The sequence below is a fragment of the Phyllostomus hastatus genome, unplaced genomic scaffold (genome assembly GCF_019186645.2).
Source record: "Phyllostomus hastatus isolate PE091 unplaced genomic scaffold, TTU_PhHast_1.1 phas_contig_551, whole genome shotgun sequence".
Classification (NCBI taxonomy): domain Eukaryota; kingdom Metazoa; phylum Chordata; class Mammalia; order Chiroptera; family Phyllostomidae; genus Phyllostomus; species Phyllostomus hastatus.
The window spans coordinates 473,498-490,637 of record NW_025333909.1 but is presented as its reverse complement, the minus strand read 5'-3'; the positions used below and the strand labels follow the sequence as shown (position 1 = coordinate 490,637).

The 17,140-nt window shown below is 53.1% G+C and overlaps 3 protein-coding genes across 4 annotated transcripts; 1 reads left to right on the top strand and 2 right to left on the bottom strand.

Annotated features, from left to right (window-relative positions):
* Window positions 1–2,060: 2,060 nt before the first annotated feature.
* On the top strand, window positions 2,061–9,401 carry FOXO4 (forkhead box O4). The gene is made up of 3 exons (XM_045847492.1): window positions 2,061–3,117; window positions 6,597–7,677; window positions 7,988–9,401. The coding sequence occupies exons 1-3, from the start codon at window positions 2,491–2,493 to the stop codon at window positions 7,993–7,995; spliced, it is 1,716 nt and encodes a 571-aa protein (XP_045703448.1). The 5' UTR covers window positions 2,061–2,490; the 3' UTR covers window positions 7,996–9,401.
* A 447-nt stretch (window positions 9,402–9,848) lies between these two features.
* On the bottom strand, window positions 9,849–11,203 carry CUNHXorf65 (chromosome unknown CXorf65 homolog). The gene is made up of 4 exons (XM_045847361.1): window positions 11,108–11,203; window positions 10,720–10,788; window positions 10,197–10,303; window positions 9,849–9,980 (listed from the first exon to the last, which is right to left on the bottom strand). The coding sequence occupies exons 1-4, from the start codon at window positions 11,190–11,192 to the stop codon at window positions 9,873–9,875; spliced, it is 369 nt and encodes a 122-aa protein (XP_045703317.1). The 5' UTR covers window positions 11,193–11,203; the 3' UTR covers window positions 9,849–9,872.
* A 1,068-nt stretch (window positions 11,204–12,271) lies between these two features.
* Window positions 12,272–16,441, bottom strand: IL2RG (interleukin 2 receptor subunit gamma). 2 transcript variants are annotated; one of them, XM_045847456.1, is made up of 8 exons: window positions 16,226–16,441; window positions 15,876–16,029; window positions 15,470–15,651; window positions 15,115–15,254; window positions 14,306–14,468; window positions 13,391–13,496; window positions 13,061–13,130; window positions 12,272–12,722 (listed from the first exon to the last, which is right to left on the bottom strand). In XM_045847456.1, the coding sequence occupies exons 1-8, from the start codon at window positions 16,353–16,355 to the stop codon at window positions 12,558–12,560; spliced, it is 1,110 nt and encodes a 369-aa protein (XP_045703412.1). In that variant the 5' UTR covers window positions 16,356–16,441; the 3' UTR covers window positions 12,272–12,557. The 2 variants fall into 2 exon arrangements, with proteins under 2 accessions (XP_045703412.1, XP_045703413.1); XM_045847457.1 differs by having other exon boundaries at window positions 16,238–16,441.
* Between the last annotated feature and the right edge of the window lie 699 nt (window positions 16,442–17,140).

The following is a 17,140-nucleotide window of genomic DNA, read 5'->3' as shown; positions in this document are numbered from 1 at the left end:
ACAAAGGGAGACAATGCAAGATATAACTCAGGCCAGGACAAGTGCCTGCCCCACCCTGCCATTTCCCTGTCTCGGCAGCTCTGCATGATCTGCCACCACACCTGTTTCACTCAGAAGAGAGCTCCTTGTGACCTAGTGGCCCACCAGGCTCTCTCCTCTACCAAACTCACCACTCTGAAGCACTTGACAAGTACTCCAGGCAGGAGGAGGAGGCACAAGCAGGAAATGTTTGGCAGGCATTGTGAACAACTATGTCCCATCTCTTTATTCTGGACTTCAGATGAGAATATGTAGTCTTTTTTAAAATTTTCTTTAAAAGATTTTATTTATTTTTAGCGAGGGGAAGGGAGGGAGAAAGAGAGGGAGAGAAACATCAATGTGTGACATACATGGGTCAGTTGCCTCCCACACATTCCCACTTGGGGAACCTGGGCCACAACCTAGGCATGCGCCCTGGCCAGGAACCCAACCGGTGGCTTTTCCACTGGCAGGCTGACTCTCAATCCACCGAGCCACAGAAGCCAGGGCAAAGGAGTTTTGTTCTATTTTATTTTACTGTATTTTTATTTTAATTGTTGTTCAAGTACAGTTTTCTGCCTTTTACCCCCATCCCAGCCCACCCCTGCAGCCCTCCCCACCTCCCTCCAGTTTCCACACCCGCCCTTGTTTTTGTCCATGTGTCCGCAAAGGAGTTTTTAAGCAAGGAAATATGTATGACCACATATAAGTAATATGGTCCCACTTCTCCCTGCTAGGTGTGTGACTCTGGGCAAGTCATTAAATCTCTTAGCATTAGGGTCTTCGACTATACAGTGAGGATAATAGTAGTACCTATATCAGAGGGTTGATTTGAAGAGTTGAATGAGTTCATGTGTACTAAAGCCATCGCCACAGGGCCCAGCACATAATTAGCGTTCCATACATTTTAGCTGTTATCAGTAAAGTTCCTTAGAAAAAAATAACTTTGTCAGCAGCAACGAACACACTGTAGTGGGGGAAAGATCGATGGTGGGAAGAGGCCCGATTAAGATGACACTGTAGTTTAATCCAGTGATAAATAAGGTCTTGAAAAGGGATTTGGATATGGGAAGCTAGGGGCCTGGGAAGGTGAGCGGTTAAGTCTAGCTTGGGAGACTGGGTAAATCTGGATAACCATTTACCAAATTCAGAGATAAGGGTGACCAGAGGATAGGATTGTGGGTACAGAAGCGGATAAATGAGTTCAGTTTGGGACCTACTGAATGAGAAGTGAAGCCGCATAAGATGGGAATCTGGGGGACGTCAATATTCGCGGGGAGACCAGGAGAGCCAATGGAGAAAGCTGATTGGTCAGTGTCCACACTGTCAGTGTGAACTGAGTAGGGGGGGGATCAGGAGGAGTGTGGGAGACCCTGTCGCCAACTAACCACTTGTTTACGTTACACAACTCCGCCACCCAACTCCTCAACAGGCTTATAGCCTGTTTCCTAGTTAGTTCTTTGCTTCTTGCTTCTCGTAGAGATTGCAATTTTTTTCCTTTTGCCCTCTCTCAACTGAAAGAAGGAAAAGTCTAGCATCTCTCAACACAGCCACCTAGGTGCCTCGGAATCAGAAGAAAGGGGGTGGGAAGCGCGGGGAGGGAAGGACGAAAAATATTTTTAAGGGATCAAAGAGTCCGCAACAACTTCTAATAGAGTTCCACCTCCCGAAATCCTGCCACGCTGCTCTCCTGCCGCCCTTATCAGGCTCCTGGCCGCGAAGCAAGGCGGGAAATGCAGTCCTCAAGCCTGAGCAGGGTGGCCCGACCGAAAAACTCGCTTTCCCAACTGACTCTCTAGGCGCGTGCGCAGATGGCTGCCTCAGCGAGTGGTAAACAGAGACGTCAGGCGGGGCTGCAGCTCGGAGCAAAACAAAAGGGAGACCCGGGGGGCGGGGGGTGGGGGGGTTGGTAGGGGAATTGGTTCTGGAATAAGAGGGGCTGGGGCCGAGGGGACGTGGACCCTCTTAGGAGTGGAAGGAACAGAAGAGACGGAGGAGGGGGAGTCAGGGGAGGGGCAAGTGACGCGGGGGAGCGGGGCGTGGGGGAGGGCAGTGACTGGGGTGGAGGAAATTTGGGAGGAGTGTCCGGGGGGCAGCAACTTAAAAGTGGGTGGGAACTGCAGCTACGGAGACGTTCGCTGATGGGAGCGCGATGTATGAGGGGCTACGGAGCCTCAGGTTTAAAAGAGCAGGAAGCTGAGTGAGAGCTAGGAGAAGAAGTGTCTTCGCGGAGGTTACAGGTGGTGTCTCGGGGCTCCGAGACAGCAGGCTGTAGGCGCGAAGAGAATCAGAGTTGCGTGGAAGGGAGAGACAGCTTAGGGGGCTAGGGTACGGGGGCGAGGGGGAAGTTGGAGACTTTTTGAGGACTGGAAGGAATGTGCCTCCTGGCCCTGGGTGCTTCCCCCCTGGGGGGCGGCATCGCGAGGGACTTTGGCAGGCTCCTCTGAACGCCTGAGCGGTCCAGCCCCACGTATGGATCCTGGGAATGAGAATTCGGCCACAGAGGCTGCAGTGATCATAGACCTCGATCCCGACTTCGAACCCCAGAGCCGTCCCCGCTCCTGCACCTGGCCCCTTCCCCGACCCGAGTTTGCTGTTCAGCCGTCCGAGTCTTCCGAGTCGTCTGAGCCGTCCGAGCCGTCCGAGCCGTCCGAGCTGTCCGAGCTGTCCGAGTCGTCCGAGCTGCCCGAGCTACCCGAGCTGCCGGAGCTGCCGGAGCTGCCCGAGCTGCCCGAGCTGCCGGAGCTGCCGGAGCTGCCGGAGCTGTCGGAGCCGTCCAAGGTGGATCCAGACCCAGACCCAGGTCTGGGAAACAAGGTACACACGGAGGGGCACACAGAGCCAATCCTGTTGCCCTCCCGGCTCCCAGAACCGGCAGGGGGCCCCCAGCCCGGGATCCTGGGGGCTGTTACAGGTCCTCGGAAGGGAGGCTCCCGCCGGAATGCCTGGGGAAATCAGTCATATGCAGAGCTCATCAGCCAGGCCATTGAAAGCGCCCCAGAGAAGCGGCTGACACTGGCCCAGATCTATGAGTGGATGGTCCGCACTGTGCCGTACTTCAAGGACAAGGGTGACAGCAACAGCTCAGCCGGATGGAAGGTAACTCTGACCCCCTTACCTCCGTCCCAATACCATCTGCCCCTGGGCCCCCCCCCCACACCTCCTTACTGCTATTCCAGGACCCCCTTTGTACCCAGCCCACCCCAGAGGTCCACCTTCAATAGTCAATTAGACAAACATGTACTTAGGATATAGTACACGCGGCGCTCAGTGCTTGATGCCGGAGGATCGCAGATGAATAAGACACTGTCCTGGCCCTGGGGAAAATTGAATTCTCTGCTCTCGACTCAACACTCCCAGCGCAAGTGTTGGCTTGGGCCGCCCCAAACACTTATTCCCACAGAGAAGCCTTTATCCTATGCACTGCGGGAGCTGTGTGGGTTCTCCACAGAAACCTAGCCTTCCCTCCACCTCTACCTCCTGCCCCAACACCTTTTCTCTCCCATCCCTGTGGGATTACTTGGATTCCCTGCTTGCCTCCCAATACCTCAGGGTGGAAGTTCTGTTCTAGAACTCCTCTACTCAGGAAGAGGGAGTGGAGTTCGCAAAAGGTAAAAAGAGTGATATTCATGCGGTAAGGTAGGTGATGTAACCCACTAAGGAGAAAACAAGGAAGGGGTCGTGATCTGATAACTGCCTTGGGTTACCTGATAATGCCAAGAAACTCTCCCTAGAAAGGGACTGTCCAAGTTTGCGGGGAAAGTTGAGGAATATTAGTCATAAAGGAAAAAAAAGAGAGAGAGACCACACGGTTGGGCGTCCCTTCAGCTTTCCATGAAGAAACTGCGAGGAAGGATCTCATTAGATGCTGGGAAAACTTGTCTTGAGAAGTATGAGGCTCTAATCACAAAATCAAGGAGCTTCAACCCCTATGCATACCTTGGATGCCCAGAGGTGGTGAGGTCAGCACACAAGGAAGTGCAGAGGGTTTAAAGAGGAGAGGGTCTTCTAGGTATACGAGATCGAGGGATCAGATCTGCCGTCACCCTAGAGGTTGGGTAGAGCAGAAAACGGGACAGCTGACTGAGACCCTTGGCACTATTTCTGGGTAGACTGCCACACCACAGTCGCAGCTCATAAAGCGCTCCCCTCCTAGGACCCAGCCTACACAGCTGTTTTTCTTTTCCCTTAGGTTCGGTTTTCCCGGGTAGAAGAAATAACCTTGAGTTGTTAGTTATGCTGTGGGAGTGTAGTCCCTCCTTGTACTTGACACTTACACCGGGCTTTTTAGTTTACAAAGTGGGTTTTTTTTTTTAATTTTTTTTCTTTGATTAATCTTCACAGCGATTCTGAGATTCCACATTTTACATATTAGAGTGCTGAGGTGTAGAAAGGTTAGCAAATTCACCTAATCTCCGTAGAATGAGGATTTGAACTCAGGTCTAACTGTAGACCGTATGTGTTGCTGCTAGTCCACGCTGCCAAATTCTCTTCGTGGGAATTATGGCAAAGCCAAATCACACTGAGGCTGGGGCCTCCAGGCTCTCCCCCCACAGTCCCCACCCCCACTCTACTCCAAGGGGACCTCGTGCCTGAACTGGCTTAACTGGTCTCTTGCCAAGGTTACTACCACCCCACCAGGGGGCGGCACCCACTTAGAACAAGAAAGCTTCCTTTAGATGGCTTGGGGAGCAATGAACAGTCATCCCCCTTCGAATAGGTAAGAATTATTACAGGCTCCTAGGGAACTCACCTCTCTAGATAGGTGGCCGCACTGTGGACTAATTCCAAAATCTAAAGAAGAAGGGATGAAGAATTGGGCCTCATGGGGACTGAGTAGTAGGGAAAGAAATGGGTCTTCTCAGTAGACCCCAGAGTTAGAGGATGAAAACGGGGGAAAGTCATGGTGCCAGAAGTCACTGTGGTCCTCAGTTCCTAAGAGCCCAGGCTGGACGGACACATGTGGTTTCTTGAAGGAACGGTTGAAGTGCCATTGCTGTAGAGTCCCAGGAAGACACGTTCTTTAGCTAGAAAGAACTACTTAAGCATCTTTCTCCAGGCAAAGGATATCCTTACCTAGAGGGGCCAGAAATGCTTGAAGTGACTTCTGACTGTCCAGAGCTTGAGCCTCCCAGTTGCTCCAAGCCCTTCTGGACTTTACCTGTGTTTCTAAACAGTAAAGAGCTCCATGTGAGAGGTCAAATGCCCCTAAGGTTGTGGGGATCTTATGCACAAGTTCTTGAGGAGAAGTGGGTGAAAGGCAGTAGGAAAGAGAAGGGAGTGGGGTGGGGGGGCGGGTGCACAAAGGAATGGCTTAACCAGCCTGGGGCAACCAGTGGAATGAAACTGCTCTGGCGGCTCAAGAGTCTGCCAATCTCCATTCCATGGGCCTCTGGGCAAAAAAAATACCTTATCTCTAGAAGAATATCACCTGTGAGTGAGAAAGAGCGAGAAAGGGGAAAGAGAAAGGGAGAACGGGAAAGAGAAAGGGAGAACGTATAGCTTCTAATACCCAAGGCACTCAAGAGCCAAGAGAGACTCAAAGGGAGCTTTGCCATCACCTGAGGCCCACCCCAGCGATCAGGCCAGAAACCATCGATTCTGTACTGGAGCCTGAGTAGTACTGTCAGCTTAGTACTCTGAGGAGGGGCACTACTGGGGGGCAGGACACTGCCTGACTACAGGATAGGATCTGTGTCCTGGGCGCTTACACTTTTTATGAGACTAATTCCGTGAAACTGTAAAGAACACAGACAATTGGATACAGGAGTCAAGCAACCACTTTCTAAAAAAGAGAAGACTGAAGCTTGGGCTGGCAGAACCAGTAGAATTGAGAGAGGGGAAGTCCTTCCCAGGACAGGGGCGAAGAGAGGGAGGAATGTGCCTTGTGTATCTGAGGCCCAGTGAGGAGCCTGGCCCGAATGTGGTTGAGGGTGTGTGTCCGAAAATTGCGAGAAATCAGGGGGGAAAAAAAAAAAGGCTTCTTCAAATCCTCTGGAGAGCTGGGGCCCAAAGGCCCGTGGGGAGTGGAGCGCCAGCTGCGCCGAGGTTCCAGCCCCTCAGCCTGTTCGGAGAACTGGCTCAGGACAGGGTGGGTCAGTCCTGGGCTGGTGTTGCGCCACTGTCCTGTAAACTCCACCCAAGCTAGCACTCAAGGAAAGGGGTGGAGCTGTGGAATGCTCTTTCCCATCAGAGCCTAGTTCTTGCCGAACCAGGAGTGTGGCGTCCTGATATCCCCTCAGCCCCAGACAGCCCCCCGGGGACTTGGGAGGAGTTGAATGCTATGAGCTTTTCCAGGGTGGGTGCCCTGCCCTCTGCAGCAGGTTGTTATTCAGGTTGTCTCTGGTGCCCCTGTGCGGGCTTGAGTAGCTTGTCTTCTGGGTGGGAACTGTGTGTGTGGTCTCCTCCCCAACCTCCAGCCCTACCTTTGCCTGTTCTCCCCCCTGTATTTGACTAGCTCTGCATTTCCGGGAATGCCGCAGCTATGCCCCAGCATCCTTTTAGACTGCGCTGTGGCCCACTGACCCCCTGTTGTCCCACCACTCATGCCCCCTTTGTGTTGCCTCTGCCCTCTCCAGAACTCGATCCGCCACAACCTGTCCCTGCACAGCAAGTTCATCAAGGTCCACAACGAGGCTACTGGCAAGAGCTCCTGGTGGATGCTGAACCCTGACGGGGGCAAAAGTGGAAAGACGCCCCGCCGCCGGGCAGCCTCCATGGATAGCAGCAGCAAGCTGCTCCGGGGCCGCAGCAAGGCGCCCAAGAAGAAACCAGCTGTGCTGCCAGCTCCACCCGAAGGTGCCACTGCGATGAGCCCCGTTGGCCACTTCGCCAAGTGGTCAGGCAGCCCTGGCTCTCGAAACCGCGAGGAAGCCGATGTGTGGACCACCTTCCGTCCACGAAGCAGTTCAAATGCTAGCAGTGTCAGCACCCGGCTCTCCCCGCTGAGGCCAGAGTCCGAGGTGCTGGCAGCGGCGGCCGCCGCGGCTGTGGTGGTGGAGGAAATGCCAGCCTCCATCAGCAGCTTTGCAGGGGGGGTCCCTCCCCCGCTAAAGGAAGATCTGGAGATGTTAGATGGGCTCAATCTAACACCCTCCCATTCCTTGCTGTCTCAGAGTGGTCTGCCTGGCTTCTCTTTGCAGCATCCTAGGGTTCCGGGCCCCTTGCACGCCTATAGCCCCTCCCTCTTCGGCCCAGGGGAGGGGTCGCTGTCAGCAGAAGGGTGCTTCTCAAGCTCCCAGTCCCTGGAGGCCCTGCTTACCTCTGACCCACCACCCCTCCCTGCTGATGTTCTCATGACCCAGGTGGATCCCATTCTGTCCCAGGCTCCCACACTGGTGTTGCTGGGGGGTGTGCCTTCCTCCAGTAACATAGCCACGGGGATCGGCCTGTGTCCCAAGCCCCCCGAGGCTGCAGGTCCCAGCGGTCTGGCTCCCCCGCTTCCGATGGTAGAACCATCTCTGGTCCTGGCGGTGGCTCCCGTCCCCAAGAGCCCGGAGTCTCCTGAGCCTGAACCCTCTAATGAAGCTACAAGCCAACCCAGATTGCCTCAGGATCTAGATCTTGACATGTATCTGGAGAACCTGGAGTGCGACATGGATAACATCATCAGTGACCTCATGGATGGGGACGGGGCACTGGACTTCAACTTTGAGCCAGGTACTGCACCCCCAATTACCATAGTATCTCACAGCTTAGGCCCACTCCTGGGTGCCCGGCTACTTCCACAGTCTAAGTGAGGGGGAGACTTGGAACAAGGGGGTAGGTGGAGCTCCTGGGGAACTGGAAGGAGGGTGTCGTGTGAGAGTGGCAGAGTTTCCAGACAGGACCTCCAGGCCCCTCGCCCGGTAGCACAGGGAAGGCGGGAGAGGAGCTGTCTCTGATTTCCTGGGCATGGGCCTTGGTGGTGGGACGTGGTCATGCCCCAGATTGAGCCTCTTACCTTGTCCTCCATTTCTTCTTCCCACAGATCCCTGAGCCACGGCTGGAAGCTTTGTGCCCTGCCTCAGAGGTGGAGCCGGGGGTGCTCATATCCACTTTTTACCCCTGACCTCACCCGGGGAATTTGGGATCCTACTTTAGAGCTAGGATGGGGTCTATTCATACAGGTGTCCAGGAGAGTATAAAGATAAAGCTGCCCCATATAGGAGCTGTGGGGGGAGGGGAAGGGAGGGAGTTTATTCTCACTGTGCCAATTAGGGGGTAGGCCCCCTCTCAGGAGCCATCCTGGGCTTCCCCCATTCCCACCCCCTAGGTTTTGTAGCAGGGGCGAGCAATGCTGTTGGAAATGTGAAGTCACCAGTGGCCTTACCTCTGCCTTTGGGAGCAGGATTTTTTTTGTAGCATCTTATCTGAGCTGGTCCAGGCTAGGTTGAGCCTGGGGTTTGTATGCAGTGGCCTCTTAGGCCAGTGGTGGGGGGTGGGGGGTGGGGTAGTAGAGACCTGGAAGGGCCAAGGTCTGAGCACTGGAGTGGCTCACCAGGCTAAATGACCCTTGGAAGACTGCAGATCACACAAAGGCTTTTTATAAACTTTTAAGAACTATAAACACAAATATAGAGATTTTTAACAGTGGCAAGGTGCTAGTGATGGAGAGAATGCTTTTTTTTTTTTTTTCCTTTCTGAGGGCTTTGTCATAGTGACATGTTGCAAACACTACAGACATCACTGGAGGAAACCTGGGGAGTGAGCAAGGGGAGGCACGCCCCCACGGCCCAGGTCTAGAACGAGGTCGGTGCAGAACTAGCTCAGAGTTTCCCCAGTGAAAAAGCTAAGCCACACGCCCGCCTTCAGCCACCTTGTGCCTAGGAGTGTGTGGTATCAGGATGCAGCCACACTCTCCCTTGACCCACTGTGGGCTAGCGCCGCAGTGGGGGAGCGCATTGAAGGCCTGGAATGAGTTTGTGGCCTGGGAAGCAGTGGGAGGGGGAAGAGAAGGAGGGAAGGATTTAGGGTGGTAAAGTTAGGCACAGAGACCTCCCTGTTCAAGGCCCCTGACAGCTGTCCCTGCCCTTCTTCCCCCTTGCCTGACTACAGGGGTTATGTGGAAGTGTGTGTGGTGGCGGGCAGGGGGAGGGGCGGGACAGAGAAGGGGGAGCTGGTGAGCTTGGCTGAGGGTCTGGGAAATGAGCTGGGATGGAGGGGAATGTGGATCAGGTTTACTAGCACCTGCCAGGGAGGCCATCTGGGGCTCCTCCACCCCAGCCCCCAGAGCAGCCCCTCCCCCAGTCCCCTTTGCATTGTCCCCTCCCCCGCCCCTGCTGTGGGTTCCCATCATTTCCTGTGTCAGTGCCTGGCCTACCCAGATTGTATCATGTGCTAGATTTGAGTGGGGTAGTGTGTCAAATCAATAAATGAATAAATTCAATAAATGCCTATAACCAGCTCTGGTTTCTGCTGCCTTGCTGCCCGTGGACAAGGGGGAGGGAGGGGGAAAGGCCAAGTTTTGGCGGGAGGGACTGCCCAGAGGCTGAGAAGTGGGGGTGGGGGAATTTCAGCAGGGGCAGAAGGTGGGGGTGGGAGGAGGGAAGTGGCCCGTCAGCCACCTAACCCAAGCACGAGTGGGCAGGCTTTGATAGGCCTCCTTTGGTAGTCTGGCTAGAAGAGACCCCGCCCCCCTACTCTGTCCCTCTGTCCCTCAAAGGCTCATTGTATTAAGCTTCCCATTCTATCCTCACCCCCACCCATGTGCAGCCCCAGCCCTGCCCCGATGCTCCTATCCACCCTCAGAGCCTCCAGGGTGCGCGAGACACACTTAGGCCTCCCTGCAACCACTGGGAGAAGGGCTCTCTTGAAAAAGGAACCTCACAATAAATTCCAGTGATTTCATACCTAGTATTGCTGCTCTCACTGGGTCACTTTTTATTTGGTTTTCGTTTCTGCTTCGGAGTGGGAGTTTTAAAGCTTACCCTGAGCTTCTGGCCTGCGCCCTTGCGAGTGGACTTGATTCCACCTTTTTTGGACTGGAAAAGGAAAGGGTCAGTCAGGTAAAGAGGTTCGTGCAAGGAAGCTTTCTACAAACTAGGGCCAAAGGCAGGACAACAGAGGCAAAGGGCAGGTCTTGGGCATGGGCATTGAATTTGGAAAGGAAATCTACCCCAGGGGACCATGGTGGAGGAGCCTGGTTGGCTGGTGTGGAAAAAGGGGCGCTGGGACAGACTAAATTTGGGGAGTCTTACTGCCAAGCTCCTAGCGGATTCAGCTTTAGCGAGTTTCTTGGCTTGTTTGATTGCGAGCATTTTCAGTCGGCTTCTCTCCATTAAGGCACATTGTAAGCGCAAGGCCTCTAGAAACCAGGAAAAGGCACCCCACCTCTGAGGACTGACGATCTTACCTACCCATCGCGTCCCTCCCATGGTTGAAATGATCATTTAGAGCAACCCGGCCTAAAGTTAGTCTGGAGAGTGATCTGAAGATGCCTAGGCTTCAACAGAGAAGGAAGAAGGGAAAGATGGAAATGATGGAGTGGTGATAGGGAAATAGACTGAGAAGAGGACTAAGAAATGGGGGGAGCAATGAATGACACACAATGCACCTGGTTTGAGCTAAGTATCCCTCCTAAAGTGGGCCTAGACCCTATTCCCCTTTTCCTAGGATCCCATGATCCCCCTTGCTATATGACAACACTCCCACCCTATATTCTCCATCGCCAGCTCTACATAGAACTCTCCGTGTTCCTCCTTTCTCCTCCGTGCTCCTTACCGACTACTGAATGTTCTGGATTCTTCAGGAGAGGTACAAAGGCTAGGAAGGCATTCGCACGTGGTGTTCCTGTGAATACAGCAGTATGCTATCCACGGCCCATTACTCAGTCTCCACCGTTACAAAGCCCAACATTTCAGGACCCTACCACTCAACACTAACTTGAACTGGTTCACCTCATTTCCTCTTCTCAGATCCATCCCTAGGACCAAGGAGTGGGGGGTGTGGTATGTGTGAACCTGACCTATTGTTACCGGCACTGCCCCTTCTTAGGCTGACTAGACATGGTCAATTAGACCTGTTTGAGGGTGCCCTGTTTGAAGGACAAAGTCCACAATCCATCCTGAGGGTCTTGCTCTACCTCTGGGGAATGCTCCCAAGCCTCTACCTGGTTTCCCGCGTATCACCCTACAGACATAGTAGGTGTTTCGAGGTGTAAGGTATTTGTTGGCATAGTCTCCGGGCTTCTTCATCAGGAAAAACAACTTCATTGCTCCTGTTGTATCACACAAATCGATGGAGCCTGGAGGGAGGCCACAGGGGTAATTGGAGCAGCTGAGGAAGGAGAGTGGAGGCAAAAGGGGCCAGGGATCCTATCCAGAAGGACATTCAAGGCCAGCAGGAGGCCTTGGGGGCCAGAGACGACCCTCCTGCTTCTGACCCTTGGCCGTCAGTCCCCTCCCCAAACTCCTCACCTCTTTTAGACAACCCCAGTTTTCTGCGGACATAATACAGCAGGTGGTAGACAGCACAGTTAGTGTTGGCAATGAAAATTTGACTATCTGAGAAGAGATGGAATGGGGCATATGGCCCTTCCCTGGTTATACTGTTCCTGTGGTCGCCACTGCCCTCAAACCTTCCCAGCCCTGCACATGTACTCCAGTTCCTCCGTGATGCCCCCTCACCTCCATATTTGATGTAGATGAACGTGCCAATAAGCTCTTGTTCTTCAGAAGGGGCCTGATCAGCCATGGAGAAGGAGGGTGTTCTGGAGACCTTGGGAAATCCATGGGGTTGGGGGATTGGAGAGGCAGGTGGATTACATGCTAAAGGGAGTGCAGGCCAGGGAAGACAGCAGAGAGCTGAGAGAGCTAAGGGCAGTGGTAGATAACCACCATCGCTAGGGGGTGGGGCCTGAGGTTGCAGTAAAGGGATTATGAGGTCAGAAGTGGTCTGTGGGGTAGAACTCGGAATAAGGATAAGGAAGAGAACCTGGGTGAGGTCTGTAGAAGATTCATTGGGAATAGGGGCAACATGGTAAATCTAGCTCTAAAATGGGCCCCGGAAGGATGCCTTAGAGAAAAGTTAAGTTTTTGGAACTGCACTTTTTTTTTTCTAGTTAATTTGTGGTACTACTGCTTCCACAGCAAGACTCTAGTACTCTTTTTCCCTACTCTCAGCACCATGCCCCCCATTCTTACCGTACCTCATGTTTTCCCTGCACCAACAACAGACATTCTTGATTATTATCAACAGAAACTTTATTTCTCATTGATTTGGGAACAACTGAAGGGTAAATGGAAAGGCAGAGGGAGGAGGGCAGGGAGGGAGGGAGGGAGGAAGGGAGGGAGGGAGGGAGGGAGGGAGGATTCTGTGAAGAGGAAGGGCTGGATTGAGGGAGATGAGAAACATGTACAGGGCAAAGGGGCAATTCTTAAGGAGGAGAATATTGAATGAGGGGGCAGTCATAAGGGGTACAAAATTCAAAGTCAGCCACAGTGGGGCCAGAGGAGAATTGGGTCCAGGCTGGTTGGACAAGGGGAAGTTAGTCCAATTTAGGGCTTCACGACCCTGGAGTTCTGCCAGGATATCAGGGCTCAGGTTTCAGGTCTCAAGGTTTAACATGGGGGAGCCCAGTAGGGGCTATGCTGGCTACAGGGGGAGCCCCCAGGGGCCTCCCCGGGAGCCCCTCCTTTGGGGGGGATCTCACTGACGTGGCAGAGCCGTTCACTGTAGTCTGGCTGCAGGCTCTCCGCCAGTCCCTTAGACACACCACTCCAGGCCTAAAGACAGATATCTCCAGGTCAGGGGTCAATAAGGGGCAGGAAATAAAAGACCCAGGCTCTGTGCCAAGAGAGCGCTCTCACTCACTTTTCACCATTGTGACGATGGGACACAGACCCCTGGGCTCCTGGTACCACTGTGCCATCTGCCTCAACCAATCTACAATCAGCTCCTCCACTGGTCTCTCTCCATCTCCCCCACCCCCACAACTGGTGGGCCACATACTGACAGTTAGTGTGTGGGGGGCCTCCTCCCCTTTGCCCACCCCCTACACCCTGTCTTCCTGCAGGAAGTTGGCAGTTGACAGACTGCAGTCCCCCTATGACCATGTTCTCACCAAAAAGTTGCCCTGGTATTCCGTAACCAGATCCTCTAGGCTCTTGAGATGAGGAATTCGGGGCATCACCCTGGGGCAGGGGGAGAAAGAGGGAGCAAGAGCACATTGGTGGTGCTCTTTTATTACCCTTTTTTCCCCAGTTCTTCCATGTGCAATAAAGAGATTCTGTGTTCTCTGTGCCTGCAGCTTCTCCATCCCCACATCCACTTGGGTGACCCCCCTCATGCTTTACCACCCTGCCCTCTTCTTCTAGAAACCCTGTAATCATGAACCAACTCTACTATTCCCAGCCACCGCCGCGTCTTTTTTCTGGGATTCCCAAACTCTCACCTTTCCGGACAGCAGAACACACACATGAACAAAATAACAATAAGAATCAGTCCCATGGAGCCAAGGGGAATGAGCACGGCTTCCACTTGAAACCACGGTGGGGGCTCTGTGGAGAAGAGGAAAGGAAAAGAGTCCTAATGCTTTTCACACTCCTATGACACAGACACACCAGCAGTGGTAGAGCCCCAACTAGGTGCCTGGAACTATGCTAAACACTTTTCTTTTTTTCTTTTTTTAAATATTTTATTTATTTATTTTTAGGGAGGGAAGGGAGTGGGGGGGGGGAGAGAGAGAGAGAGAGAGAGAGAGAGAGAGAGAGAGAGAGAGAGAGAGAAACATCAATGTGCGGTTGCTGGGGGTTATGGCCTGCAACCCAGGAATGTACCCTGGCTGGGAATCGAACCTGGGACACTTTGGTTCCCAGCCCGCGCTCAATCCACTGAGCTACGTCAGCCAGGGCTAAACACTTTTCTATATACTTAATCCTCACAACTCCTGAGAGGGGGACCAGTTAGTATCTCCATTTTACAGATGAGGAAGGACAATCAAGGAGGTTAGTGATGTACCCAAGATCAAAGAGGCAGGAAATGGCAGAGGCAGGCTTATACCCGAGATCTGGCTGGTCCAAAGTCATCTTCCCTATGCTGCTGCCTTCCGAGGAATGCTGTAGGGGTGGCTTATAGATTCGATCTCCCTTTTGAGCACTCCTTGGCCTTCTTCTCAACCCATCCCCCTACTCTAACAATGCAGCGACCCAACCCTACACAGGAAAAGCCTGCTTCCTGGGGGTTGGGGTGGAACAGTGAGGGCAGATGGGCCACCAAATTTGGGAGCTTAGGGATAGGAAGGTAGAGCAAAAGACAGTGGTGCTGGAAAGGCTGGGATGCTGGGTTCGTGGGTTGCAGTTCATTTTACCTTTTGAAATATGGCCGCCCCACTGGATCGGTTGGCTCCATTCACTCCAACGCTGAGCGCTTCCACAGAGTGGGTTATAGCGGCTCCGAACACGAAACGTGTAGAGTTTCTGCACGTCCACACTAGGCAGAAAGAAGCTTTGTCTGTGGTTCACAGATTGTCCCTTGGGGAGAGAAAGTGTAAGGGAAAGATGGGTGTCTATAAAAGAAGGAAGAATTAAATGGCTGCCCCTCCTGCAACATCATCTTCTGGCTCTTCCCAGTCCCTCCCTCCTGACTACTCAAGCTACAGGGCTCCCTCCACTAACTAGAATCTAATGCCTCTCTCCTGGTCCCCCCCCCCAACTCCAATTTTTTAAAAAATGATTTCATTTCTTGACTTTTAAACAGAGGGGGAAGGGAGAAAGAGAGGGAAACATCAATGTGCGGTTGCCTCTCGCACACCCCCTACTGGGAACCTGGCCTGCAACCCAGGCCTGTGCCCTGACTAGGAATCGAACCGGCGACCCTTTGGTTCACAGGCCGGCAGTCAACTCACTGAGCCACACCAGCCAGCATCTCCAGATCCCCTTAAAGGCTTCCTTTGGTTTACTTGTCTGTCTGGTGTTGGGAAGACTATGGGTAGGGAAACCCTAATGAAAACTGAGTGGGTGATGCTAAGGAAAGAGTTGGAGAAAGGCAGGGGGTGGGCAGGGGAATGGGAAGGTAGGGACCAGGAGCTTGACATCAAGTGCTCCTGTTTGGCTGATGGAATGCTTTATCCCCACCTGCTTGGTCTTAGCTGCTACATTCATATCCCCAGTCACTCACAGTCCAGCTGTCGTCCCGGTCACTCCGATACTGCACCATGTGCTCCAAACAGCGGTCCAAGTATCTGTTGCTCCAGTTCAGTTGCAGCTGCGATTCACTCAGCTTTTGAACAGTTAGGTTCTCCGGAGCCCAGGGAATCACTGGAGATATGTGTGTGTGAGTGGTCATTCCCCTGACCTAGATAAGCCAGGATCCTGAAGGTAGTGCTCCTGATCCCTCCTCCCTTCCTCATCCCAAACCCTCACCTCCTCCCTTCTGCCCAGGTACCCTAATGGTGAAAGGTCACAGCTCTGTATACTTCAACGACCCACAATCCCAGGACTCTTGAGTCCCCCCGCCCCCCCCGTCAAATCACCCAGATCCTGTAGTTTTAGCGTCTGTGTGGTCTGCCTCCTAGGTCTCCGTGGGTCCTGGAGCTGGACAACAAATGTTTCGTAGAGATGGATCTCCTTTTTTTGCAACCAACAGCCGGAAGTGACCTCTGAAGAGAATAGATAGTGGCCACACTCTTGGGCTTTGTCTTTAGAGTTCTTGTACCTAGAGAAGGGTTAGAAGGAAGAGGAATGCTGGGGTAAACTTGGGTGCTACAGACATCCACAGCCCAGCCTCATCTCCTCTGAACTAACTTATGACTTACCCCATGAGAAAATACTGGAGTGCCTGGAATGCTGGCTACCCTCTTTCTTGGGTCCCAGGCAGTCTCTCACATCCAGCCCACCTCCTCTTCCACCCCTGTGCCATCCCCTCCTCCTTCCTCATACCAATAGCGCAGCGTCAGGTTGGTGGGCTGGGGCTCAGAGCTGCTGTTCCAAGTGCAATTCATATACTCGACATTGAATACAAAACACTGAACCTCTGGGAGGTGAAGGGTGGACAAATCAAAGATTCCAGGGGGTGTGGAGGTCAGGGAGAAATCTAGGTTGGGGAGAAAATGAAGTGGGGGAGGGGGAGAGAAGAAATGATGGTCAGAAGAAGCAGCAGCGTGAGGCACAGAACCCTTCCCCCGCCCTCCCCCCAGCACTCTTAAATTCTGCCTACATGCAGTGGCAGGTTCCAGATTTCTGTACGGCCCCTTCCCACAACCCCCCTTATCACCAAGCCCTTCCAGTACCAGGCTTCCCACCAGTTGTGATGCTTTCAGTCCCATTAGTCGGTGTGAGGAACTTTGTGGTGTGCCCCACACCCAGCAGAGGCAGCTGCAGGAACAAGAGGAATCTGAGTGGCAGTGGTCGCTTCAACATGGCGCTCTTGCTCTTCGTTCCCTGCGTGTACTGTGTCAGGAACCTGGGCCCCTCACCCACTACCCCTCCTCACCCAGACATTTCCTTCTGTCATAGCTTCCGGTGGAAAGAACCTTTGAAACCGGGGCTTATAGAGGGTGTGGCAAAGTGCACTATGACACAGGCTGTCTTCTGGGAGGTTAAGTGGTTGATCTAATCTGTAGGTGTAACACCACCCAGCCGCGAAGTGGTGTTAAGGAGGCTGAGCATACAACACTGTCAGAGACTCAAGAATCCTTAGATCGCCTAGATCCTGGGAAGGATCTTATCACCACGCACCATTCCCAACCACCTTCTTATCAAAATCATTTCATCCTCTATAGTGGAGGGTCTGGACTTCTTTCCCATCCTATGCTACACTCCTTCCTTGGCTCAGCCATCCTTAAACCTCTGTCAAAGCTCTACTGTCTCGGCTAGATGGGAAATACAGTCTTGACTCCTCGGGGCACATAGATAGCTGTCTTTCCTCTGAATGCATCCCAACCACATTATCCGTCCTTAGCTCCTGTATGAGCTGGGTCTCTGTTGACACTGGTGAGGAGGCCTGACTTAGATGGAGATTCTGGAAATGGAGGATTCCAACTCCTCCTCTCCCCCTCCCCCCATCTGCTTCCCTTCCTGTATTCTCCATCTGAGTTAATGGTATCATCACCCTCTCAGTCACTCAGACTTGAAAGCTCAAAGTCATCTCCAATTCCTCCCACTATCTCACCCTGAGAATCCAATCAGCTCCACTTTCTACAGTG

What these genes read in the sequence shown, in the direction of transcription:
- FOXO4 (XM_045847492.1), top strand. Translation starts at nt 2,491, where the DNA reads ATGGATCCTGGGAATGAGAATTCGGCCACAGAGGCTGCAGTGATCATA. An exon ending in ACAGCTCAGCCGGATGGAAG is followed by an intron (nt 3,118 to 6,596) that starts GTAACTCTGACC and finishes TGCCCTCTCCAG; the next exon opens with AACTCGATCCGCCACAACCT.
- CUNHXorf65 (XM_045847361.1), bottom strand. Translation starts at nt 11,192, where the DNA reads ATGAAGAAGCCCGGAGACTATGCCAACAAATACCTTACACCTCGAAAC. An exon ending in GGTGATACGCGGGAAACCAG is followed by an intron (nt 10,789 to 11,107) that starts GTAGAGGCTTGG and finishes CTGTATTCACAG; the next exon opens with GAACACCACGTGCGAATGCC. An exon ending in AATCCGCTAGGAGCTTGGCA is followed by an intron (nt 9,981 to 10,196) that starts GTAAGACTCCCC and finishes TTCCTTTTCCAG; the next exon opens with TCCAAAAAAGGTGGAATCAA.
- IL2RG (XM_045847456.1), bottom strand. Translation starts at nt 16,355, where the DNA reads ATGTTGAAGCGACCACTGCCACTCAGATTCCTCTTGTTCCTGCAGCTG. An exon ending in ACCGGGACGACAGCTGGACT is followed by an intron (nt 14,469 to 15,114) that starts GTGAGTGACTGG and finishes TCTCTCCCCAAG; the next exon opens with GGACAATCTGTGAACCACAG. An exon ending in AATACCAGGGCAACTTTTTG is followed by an intron (nt 12,723 to 13,060) that starts GTGAGAACATGG and finishes ATCTGTCTTTAG; the next exon opens with GCCTGGAGTGGTGTGTCTAA.